At 42.0% G+C, this 11,282-nt stretch overlaps 1 protein-coding gene across 1 annotated transcript in view; it reads left to right on the top strand.

The window, feature by feature from the left end:
• The first annotated feature begins 32 nt into the window (after window positions 1–32).
• The window catches only part of MOSMO (modulator of smoothened), a 68,067-nt gene continuing 56,817 nt past the window's right edge, over window positions 33–11,282 (top strand). The window contains exon 1 of the mRNA XM_021086492.2: window positions 33–332. Coding sequence (XP_020942151.1) covers window positions 227–332 — 106 coding nt within the window. The 5' untranslated portion in view covers window positions 33–226. The remainder of the gene's footprint in view (window positions 333–11,282) is intronic.

The following is an 11,282-nucleotide window of genomic DNA, read 5'->3' as shown; positions in this document are numbered from 1 at the left end:
GGGCGGGCGGGCGGAGCAGTTCCGGGGCGGACGGCGGTTCCGGCTGTGCGGGCCGCGCCGCGGCTGCTGGTCCCGGGCGCGCGGAGGGCGCGAGCAGCGCACGGGGGCCGAGGGGGCGCGAGGCGGCGGCGCGGGGTCTCCGGGCCCCGGCGGCGGCCCATGGGGCGGGAGGCGTGAGGCCGCAGCCTGCCCGGGGCTCGGGGGGTGGGGGGAGCGGGGCGGGGAGATGGATAAACTGACCATCATCTCAGGATGTCTCTTTCTGGCCGCCGATATCTTCGCCATCGCCAGCATCGCCAACCCGGACTGGATCAACACCGGGGAGTCCGCGGGTGAGCGGCGGGCGCGCGGGGCCGGGCGGGGGATTGGCTGAGGGCGGAGGGAGGGGAGGGGAGACCCGGCTGAGAAGAAGACGGAGCTGGAGGGTGCGAGGCGGGGGCCGGCCTGAGGAGAGGAGGGCGGAGGCGACCGGGACTGCCGGGCCGGGCGGCCGGGGGGCAGAGGGGATGGAGAAGAGACGCGCCGGTCGGGAGCCGAACCGCCGGGCGGAGGGGATCGGCGCCCCGGGCTGAGTGCAAAGTGGCGGAGTGGCGGGGAGCCCTGGGCTGGGCTGGCGGCCCCGGGAATAGGGGTGAGGGGAAATAGGCGCCGACCTGAGGGATCGCGGAGGAACAAGCTTAGTCTTGGATTTTTAAAAAAAAGTCACGATGAGAGGAAGCCGATATGGAGGGAAACTGAGGCGATCGTGAAGGAATCAGAAACCAGGCGGGCAGCCTGGGGGGTGTGGGAGGCCAGGAGGTGTCGGGTCCGACCCCGAACACCACCCTCCTGCAACCTCCCAGGAAGCGGCGGCCGGCTGAGAGGTCCTGGCCGTGCGGAGTTAATGGTGCGGGGAGAGCCGGGGGCGTTGCGGGGGATGGGGGGTCCTTACCCGCGCCCCCACCCAGCCCCTGCCCACAGGCAGTGTTTGAGACGCATGTGGCTTCCGATTTTCCCTTTGAAGCCTGTGCGGTTAGAATTTTGCTTTATTTTAGGCCCGCGAGCTGTAATAATCCTAATAATAAACTTCATTTTATGGGGCCTCTTTCATTCCAGCGCATCACAAAACGCTTTAGAGCTCCTAATAGTAGTTACAGAATTAAATAACACATTCGAGTTGCTGGCTACCCAGCAGCAGTGCCTGCTGTGACACCACAGAGCTCTGTCGGCAGCAGCACCCTCCGGAAAGGGTAGACATCTTTCTGAAGGGTATCCCAGGTGAATGCCCTTGCAGGATTTTTCTCAGCTTGGGCCACCACCCCTACCACACACACACGCAAAATCACTCGCTCACTCACACTCAGACCTATGAGACCAAACCTTTAATTAATGTAACAGCTGCCAGGAGAGCTGATGGGAATACAGGCACGAGCCTGTTTTCTAACTGCTTGTTCGGTGCAGGTGAAGGGAATAATGGGGGTGGGGAATGTCAGGCTCCCTCCGTGAATAATTTGTTGTAAGAATGTGTATCACTCTGCTGTCAAACTTCTTAAGTATTACTTGTGGGTCTGTATTTATCCTGCAATATTTTTAGCTCCTGAAAAAAAGCTGTGGCTGGGACATTTGTTGCTTCCTCCTCCGTCTCTCCCCCATCTAGACCTAGTAACACAAAATCATACTGTCAGATTTACTGGTTATTAAAATAACACTCTAAAAAATTCTCCTTTCCTTGCCGATGTAGTCTTAGCAAGAGCTCTTAATTGCAAGGCATATATGACTATTATATAGCCCTATGGAGGTGTTAGCTGATGCTAGAGTGGTAATATTGCAATATATAAATGTATCAAATAGACACTTTGTACACCCTAAACATACACAGTGTTATATGTTATATGTCAATTCTATCTCAACTTTTTTAAACTGTAAAACATAAAATACGTGATGTCACTGTTGCTACTGGTTTGCAGTTAATAAGTGTGATGTGCAGTTCTTGACCTGTTGTTTTCATCCTGATTATATGTGCAGGGGCTCCTTTTATAACTTTCTCTGGGACTTTACATACTTAGGGACAAAGAGATTTCACTGTTCGAGCAGATCCTTTCTGTAAGGAAGTTTCAAGTGGAATCCCAACTTAACGAACTAGACGAAATGCCCATGGGAAAGATACAGTTGGGAGAGGGAAGAGAGAGTTAAGGAATAGCATAACATTCTTGGGAAGATATGTATTTGAAAGAAAGCACACAGAGGATGAATACGGCTCCTTCAAATTTGGCAAAGTCATCAGCCCTGAGTTGCCTCAGTGATGAGAGGGACAGAAGCTCAGGGTTTGAAAGAAGTAGAAACTGTTTGAAATAAATAAATAGTTGCAAGAGAAAGCATGCCAACCAGAGACATAGGATTAGCTAGCAGCATGGAAACCTCTTTGAAGTCGGCTGTCAACATACAGTGTAATAACCCGTCTGTTTTGGTGACCTTGTCTGGTAGTGGCTCAGCTACTTTGGCACCAGTGTGTGGTGAAAGCCGATAGAAGGCTTTATTCAGAGTTGGGATTTGCTAGATACGTGCAGCAAAATGATAGAGGAACAAAGGTGTTTGGGGCGTTGGTCAAAACGTTGTAATGATGGCTTATGAAATCTCAGCTGGGTAAGGGGTAAAAGTGAAAAAGAAAGGAGCTGATGTATTATTGGTCATTGAATAGTAGATGGTATATGGTCAATGGAATAGCGAACCTGGACCCAATAGAGTTGAAGACTTGACTGGGAGTGATTGATTCAGCAAACTGGAAGGACAAGGGATTATGGGCACAAAGTCCAGAGGGTGACAGTGGTGATGTGTGGCAGAAGTGGGATAGAAGTGATATTTTTTTTTCCCTAACAGTTTCCTTTGCCGTCTCAAAAGAGGAATAAGAAGAGATAGTAAGGGAGTTCCCTCTGTGGCACAGCAGGTTAAGGATCTGGTGTTGCCACAGCTGTGGTACAGGTTGCAGCTGCAGCTCGGATTCACTCCCTAGCCTAGGAACTTCCATGTGCCACAGGTGCGGTCAAAAACAGAAAAAGAGTGTGTGTGATAGTAAGAACAGTAGGACATTTTTCAAAATCATATCTAACCTATATTTCTTATGGTTAAATGTCAGACATTAAGCCCCCAAAACTTAAAATGAGTGAGATAGTATGCATTTTTGTTCACTCTTGTGCTTTTTTGCACTGTGATAAGATGCACCTGAATTTTGCCTAGTGTTAGAGGTTGTATGCTAACTGTACACTTTTACCTGATCATGCAGATCTGGTCTTGAGTTTAAAAAAAAAAAAAAATCAGTGCAGTTTCAGCTTCTAAATCAGAGAAACGTTTACAGGAAGATCTCAGAGGTGACAGGACTAGCTTTATGCTAAGATTTGCATAAAAGTGACTTAACCTGTGCGGGTTTGATTCCTGGCCTTGCTCAGTGGGTTAAGTATCTAGTGTTGCTGTGAGCTGTGGTGTATGTTGCAGATGCCGCTCGGATCCTGTGTGGTATGGCTGTGGTGTAGGCCAGCAGCTACAGTTCCGACTGGACCCGTAGCCTGGTAACCTCCATATGCCACAGTGCAGCCCTTAAAAAAAAAAAAAAAAAAAAAGACTTAACCTGGCAGCAAAAAGTCAATGTGTTGGTTCCCTTTGGTGCTTTATACATAAGAATCTTGATTGTGATGTTTTCACTGCAGTTTTTTAAATGGACAAAATATATTTTGAAAGTAGAACTCCTGAAGCTGAAAGGTTCTGCAGAATGTCGTTTGAAAACCACTGCAGTAAACTAGTAAGGGAAAGTTTAAGGTTTCAAATCTAAACTTTATCACTTAACCAACTCTGTGACTTTGGGCAAGTTCCTGAGTGGCTATTGTGATGATTGAGTTAATCCATGTAAAACATTTAGAATAGCTCCTGATACGTAGTAAGTGCTCAATAAACATTAGATATCATTGTATTGCTCTTCTGGTTTACAACAGGTCTCAGCATCCCAGTTTTCAAAGCTCAGAACCTATTACTGTGAGAACTGACCTGTTTTCTTTATTAGATGTTCTTAGAAATAAGGAAACATCAAGAATAATATAGTCAGGCTTAGCACAAGTCAAATAAATTTGTCTTCCCTCTTGGCTTTGGACTTCTCTATCATTGTCCCTCCTCTTTCAGGCTCTCATCTGCATATTCTAGTCTCTCTACTCACCTTCAACTTGATCTGCCACAAAAGGCAATGAAATATCCACAAACAAATGACTGAGTAGAATAACTTCCTAAAATCTTAAATAATAAACTGTATTACTGTAAGATTATGGACCATGCTTCATACTGGCAGTTCTTTGTTTTTTATAGTAGTGGCCCAAATACAGAGAATGTATGCTCCTTTCATTTTCAACTATGTATGATAGCTTTTCCTGAGTTTGTTCTAATAGCTCGTGGATTATGCATAGACTTCTAAAGATACAATGAAACAGAAATAGATAACATATGTTTGGGGAAACTATATGAAGAATAGTTACGGTAGTAAGGCCCTTACTGTTTCTGTTAGTGGTATTAACATTCTTTTAATGGTAAATGAATATAATGGCAAAATTACATTAATTATGCTATGCTGGTGTCAAATTTCTGCTGGTTATTGGAACTCAACCCCCAAACAGTATCTTTCATTTGATGTAGTGCAAGCACTTGGCATCTGTGACTTGATTTGATTCCTTAGCCTTTTTATATTTGGCCAATGCAAAATGGTCATTTCTACATTTCCCCCCACATGTCAGTGCTTTGTACATGAGATTTGTCTGTTTTGGGTTTTTTTTTTTAAGGGCCCCACCTGCAGCATATGGAAGTTCCCAAGCTAGTTGCTGCAGCTGCCGGCCGCAGCAACACCAGATCCAAGGCACATCTGAGACCTACACCGCAGCTCACTGCAACACTAGTTCCTTAACCCACTGAGTGAGGCCAGGGATCGAACCCCCATCCTCATGATTACTGGTCGGGTTCATTATTGCTGAGGCACAAAGGGAACTCCTGTACATGAGATCTGAATTTCAGTGTTGAAGAGTCTCCCTACAAGAAAACTCTTATTGGGGTTCCTATTGTGGCTTAGCAGGTTAAGGACTAGACATTGTCTATGCGAGGATGCAGGTTCAACTCCTGGCCTGGCTCAGTGGGTTACAGATCAGGTGTTGCTGTGAGCTTTGGAGTAGGTCTCAGATGCAGCGTCTTCATGGATACCGTTGGGTTCTATACCGCTGAACCACAGTGGGAGCTCCCTGGATCCCTTTATTGAGGCATCATCCCCTTTACAGCAAGGATTTCAGCGACTATTTGGGATTATACCATCCTAAATCATCCTAGATGGATTGACTTAACGTTCTTTATGAAGATTTCTAAATGTTTCCCCAGAAATCTCTTCTAGCACGTGAAGGAACTTAAACTTTTTCCTTATGTCTAATCAAAATTTTTCTCTCTAAAATTAGTTGTTACATTCACATTGTAGTCTGTCATAGTGTATTTATTCCTGAAAATATTTTCATTCTTCTTTTGAAAATTGTTTAGATTGGATGTTAAGCGTGTTTAAGGAGTCTCAATAACAGCTGCCTCCCAACTTTGAACTAATTGAGAAAAAGAATAAGATAATTAGGAGCCAAAATATTACTTATTACTGAGAGAGAAGATATTGGAGAAGGTGCCTTCTGTGCTTGGACAAGCATCTTCCTCACACTGGGCCTCAAAATTGAGCAGACCTAACTGTCCAGTTCCAGGCAGGACCTGCCCTATAAGACTTAACTGCATGAAAGAGCAGAAGAAATGAGTGCTCCCTTTAAGCAGCTTGCTCCCAAGGGCAAAATGTTGGATCACTTATGCCCAGGTTTGTGTCCTAAATTACCAGTCAAATAATTTATAAATTTACCAGTGAGGGAGACAGAGATAAACTAAGATATTCTAACAGCTGAACACCCCCCCCCCCAGTAAAAACACCAGAAATGGGGAGAAAGCCTTACCTGGTTGAAACCCAGGAGATGGCTGACATTTTGTGAGGGAGAGTTTTCTTTTTCCTCAGCAACAAAGACTGGCAGGCAGATGCTTGGGGAAATGAAAGACCTGAGTGGGGAGTGAGGTTCATTTCCCATCCTGTTACCCACTACCCTCGCCACAGGAAATCCTGGTAAGCCTCAGATAGGGGACTGTGGGTTTGACATCCGTCACAGAAGAGTTCAAGGTCTTTAGGCAGATCCTGGCCTACAAGTCAGGAGTCTTTGGTTTAAAACATTAAAATTAGAAGCTTCCAGCGAACAAGGTCCTCGTGTGCAGCAAAGGGAACTATAATGATTTTCCTGTGATAAACCATAAGCGAAAAGAATATAAAAAAGAATTCGTGTGTGTGTGTGTATGTGTATATATGTACATAAGTCATTTTGCTATACAGAAATTAACATTGTAAATCAACTGTATTTCAATTAAAAATAACAAGCTTCCCAGACCTGTTTATGAAGTACTATAAAATTATTAAATAATAAGCCCTTTCTCTGGAACTGTGACGTCAGTAATCACACAATTGGCTTGGCGTGAAGGAGCTCTCTGACATCAGTTGTTAAACAGACTTAATCTAAAACTTTATTGATCATTTTGGACATGACTTGTAGAGAAGGACAGAACTGGGTTACCTAAGAGGGCAAAAATCTTGAGATTGTGCTCTCCTTTAAAAAGTAGTAATGAAATGTCTTAAATGGCTTTTTGAGTCTTTTTCCAGTAAATTTCTTTTTAAAACAGCTTTATTGAGATAGAATTCACATACCCATAAAGTTCACCCATTTAAAATGTACAATGCAGTGATACAAAATTTTTTTTCCTTGTTTTTTAAAAGAGTAATATTATCAGTATTATTTGTTTCATCATATCAAATAAGAAATTCGAATAAAAATTCAAAGACCAGTCTTTTTATAGTGTTCCCAGGTCATACTTGAAGTTGGAAATAATTTATGATATTGTGGATTTCCCAGCATAGGTCAGGTTTTCCAACATGAGATTAGATTTGCTTAACAAAGCATTTATTTCCTTTACAACCTTAGTTCCGAAAGGCCTCTCTTTTTACCATTATCAGCAGAGATGTAGCCACTTCAGGATGAGGAGTGTGAGCTAGTTGGCCTAAAAGTTTTGGAGAAGGGGAATTGAGGACCAAGAACATGACAGAAGCCGTGAGAGAATGGAAATAGCTGAAAGGAAGGAAATTTTGAAAAAGGTATTACAGAGTGATGACTGCCATTGCATGTAGTAGACTGACCGGCCTTGTCAAATTCTTCATAGCTTGGCTACCTGAGCCCTTTTCAAAGCTGGCATAGTAACAGTCGCACATATTAGTCCTCCACTGTTCCGCCTAGTATGCTTGTTAAACCCTTCCTGGTAAATATTGAGTTTGTATTGGAGTTGCAGTGTCGTAAAATGGTCCTGTAGGATTTGAGGTAGACATCTAGATTTGATTCTTGAATTCCCTTTTTGTGAGCTTTATGATTTTGGGGCATGTAATTTGATTTCTCAGCTGTAAAATGGGGATGATATATTCATCTCAAAGGATGGTTGTGAGGAAATAAAATATGGCACATGGTCTAATACCTAGCAAATGCTCAAATGTTAGTTATTATTATCTGAAAGATCAAAACATCTGAATTTAAAAATATTTCCCTTTCGGGAGTTCCTGTCGTGGTGCAGCAGAAACGAATCCCACTAGGAACCATGAGGTTTGGGGTTCGATCCCTGGCCTCGCTCAGTGGCTTAAAGATCCAGCGTTGCTGTGAGCTGTGGTGTAGGTCACAGATGCGGCTCGGATCTCGAGTTGCTGTGGCTCAGGCGTAGGCCGGCAGCAACAGCTCTGATTAGACCCCTAGCCTGGGAACCTCCATATGCCGCAGGTGCGGCTTCCCCCAAAAGAGAAAAAAATATCAATAAAAATATTTCCCTTACGTATTCTGTTTTGTTTGTATCTTGCCTTGTTCTAAAAAGATTTAAGGCAACATGGTGTGTCTGCATTGAATGTTTCTGAAACGCAGTTTGGGGTCTCTGGGAAGACTGTGAAGTCCGTTGTAGTGATGATAATAAACTTGATGGCATACATGTAAGTACCAAAACTAAGGAATGCATTGGGTTTATGTTTCTGGAACAGACTGAACAGGTCTTTCTAAGTGAAAAGCAACCCAGCATGGTGGAAAGGGCACACAGGTTTTGGAGTCAAACCAACATAGAGTCAGATCCCAGTCCCACTATTTGCTGGCCATGTAATTGATCTGAGACAAGTTGTAGCTGAGGCTTTTTTAATTGGTAAAAATTGTATCGTTCAGTCTTGGTTGATAACCTCTTGCAGCCCTTCCAGTTGGTATGCAGATTCAGACCCCACATTTCTCTTCTCCTCTAGGTTAAAGAGTAATAATTTGCAGTGAATTGTGAGAATCACTTAGATCAGAAGTTATTTTTAAAAGAATATAGTGGGCTATAAATCCTTAAAGATAGAGTATGGAGAGTCAGCTAGTCTCACCTCAAAGACTGAAAATAACTTTGAATTGCATGAGATAGTTGGTTCTTAATAGAAACCTGGCAAAGAGTATAACTGAAAATTTAGATTTTGTTTATAGAATGAAATTTCTTCAAGCTGTCATTAGCTTCTAGCAGTGCAACTGTGAGTTTTTGTTTTTGTTTTCCATATCCCATTACAACGTATACTTAAGCAGTGGGCCATATTACATAATTTTATAGGAGAAATTTAGATATGTACTAAAGTATTGCTGTTGACGAAAGTGTTATTATTGAATTATAAATAAGAGCTTAATCATGCAACTTGAATGGATAATGGTTTATGTCATAACCTCGTTTTATATCCTTTAAATAACCCAAGAAATTAAGTTTTACAGTGACAGCAATGACATATTATAGGTATACATTTCATATTTATAGCTTTATTTATGACGATTTATGCAAACATTGCATTCTGTTTTTTTGGTTATTAAAATGTTTTATTTTCTAGCGCTGAAGTTACACATTTTTTCCCAAGTATTTTTTAGAATTCTTTGCCCAAATAGCAGATACCTGCTAAAAAGTGTAATTCTTACAAAAACTGGTCCATTGATAACAAAAGATTGGGTGTAGTGGTTACATTATTTTATTCTTTATTGACTATAGACTGATGAAGAGTAATATTCAGCAAAGATATAGTTGAAATACTAGAGAGGTTAGATAAAAGCCATGAGGAAGTCTAAGGATCTTTGAAAATCAGTGTACGTAAAGTAAATATGTGGATCAAATCACTTTTCAATAATATAGCTCTGAAACTTTGCTATATAATCTCTCGTTTGCTGTTAATTAGAGAGAGAGGAAAATCCTTACCAAATATGCCAAGTAGAACCCTATAGTCCTTTGGGATTTATTGCTTTAGCATTGACAAAATAAAAAAGCAGGGAGTTCCCGTTGTGGCGCAGTGGTTAACGAATCCCACTAGGAACCATGAGGTTGCGGGTTCGGTCCCTGCCCTTGCTCAGTGGGTTAACCATTCGGCGTTGCCATGAGCTGTGGTGTAGGTTGCAGACGCGGCTTGGATCCCACGTTGCTGTGGCTCTGGCGTAGGCTAGTGGCTACAGCTCCGATTCGACCCCTAGCCTGGGAGCCTCCATATGCTGCGGGAGCGGCCCAAGAAATAGCAAAAAGACCAAAAAAATTAAAAAATAAAAAAGCATATGGAATTGGGTGTTGCTGTCAATGATATTTACATGTATTTATGAGTATATACTAACCAGCACATAAAGTTTGCTTACATGAAGTTTCAGTGTATGATTGAATTCAGCTTTGAAAGCAAATTGACATTTCTTTGAATGGCTATTTTTTTGTTTGTTTGTTTAAATAGGAAAAGACTACACTTTTTAGTGTGTCTCTTTATATCAGCCTTGCTATAAATAAAAGGTCACATTTGGCATTTTGACACTTGCTATTGTGTATATTGAGCAAACAGGCAGCTGTTGACTTTTAATATAGATCTTTTCAACCAGTGACCATATACTGCTATCGTTAGAGATTTTTAAAGAGTAAAGACAATGTAGTTGGTTGGGTCAAGTGAAAAAGTTGGAGAGAAGAATTTCACTAGGCCTCCCCATTTGTGGTGTATTCACAGCAAGTCGTGGGACATTATTGGGTCTGCTTTCAGCTGTAATAATAGAGATTTTTTTCAAAAGTAGATAGGAAATATTCATGTTAAGGCAAAGATCTTCACAGGCCATTTCATTTATAAAGTGCCATCCATTTTAATAAAATAAGTGATTAATTTATTCTGAGTAGTCCTTATATCTTTCCATAGGTGTTTTTTATACCACTGTACTTTATTCTAGATAGTCTCACAACAAGTGCTTATTGGGTATTTGTGATTTATAAGGAACTATACTAACTATTCTGAGGAATTGCATTTAAGCAAATGAGGAATCTATACTGTGTTTGAAATAAGTGTCATATATGTGATCAAATGACTTTCTGCCCAGGTGGTTAAGGAGGAGATGGAATTTGAGCTTAACACATAATGCACTTAATGATGAGTTTTTATATAATTATGGAGACGGGCAGTGTTTGAAAATGGAATGGCGTGAGTAAATATAGGGAAGGCAGGGAAATTTCCATTTCAGTCCATTTCTACACATCGCCGCTAAATTTATCTTTCTAAAGGATAAGTATAGTAATAATAGCAAATACTTACATAGCATGTACTTTATGATAGATACTTTTCTAGGCACTTTACATGCATGAACATGTATCACTTTACATGTGATTTAAACCTCACAACATCCCTGTCTAATTGCTATTCTTAGCCCCACAAAGATATGGAGAAATCAAGTAACTTGCCCAAGGTCACACAGCTGGTAAGTGGAAAAGCTGAGATTTGAATCCAGGATCTCTAGCTCCAGAGTCCTGGCTCTTAACCACTGCATGTACTTGAACCAGGAACCTTCAGTGACTCCTCTTCATCTTCCGTAGCACAAAAGGCACTCAAGGATCTTCGCAATATGGCTCTTGCTCACCTGTCCACCCTCAGATCCTACTTTCCTTCAGTGAATCTAAGCTCCATCCCCTCTGTGTTACTTTCTGTTTCCTAAATACAAAATCATATTCTCATCTTTAAATCTTTCCTTATGTTTATTCTCAGCCTGAAATGCCCTCTCAACTCTTTGCAGTTCCTGTCTCATCAGTGTCCTCCCCGTCTTCCGAGTGTATTTCAACAGCTCTCTTCGTGAAAATCTTTATTTATTTATTTCTTAGGGCCGCACCTGCAGCATGTGGAAGGT

Source organism: Sus scrofa, chromosome 3 (genome assembly GCF_054392235.1).
Source record: "Sus scrofa isolate SSC_HxYL_T2T_F1_AM1 chromosome 3, Sscrofa_HxYL_maternal_Yorkshire_Landrace_v2.0, whole genome shotgun sequence".
NCBI classification, from domain to species: domain Eukaryota; kingdom Metazoa; phylum Chordata; class Mammalia; order Artiodactyla; family Suidae; genus Sus; species Sus scrofa.
Note: the sequence above shows the minus strand (reverse complement) of the source record. Positions and strands in the feature narration are given on the sequence as shown.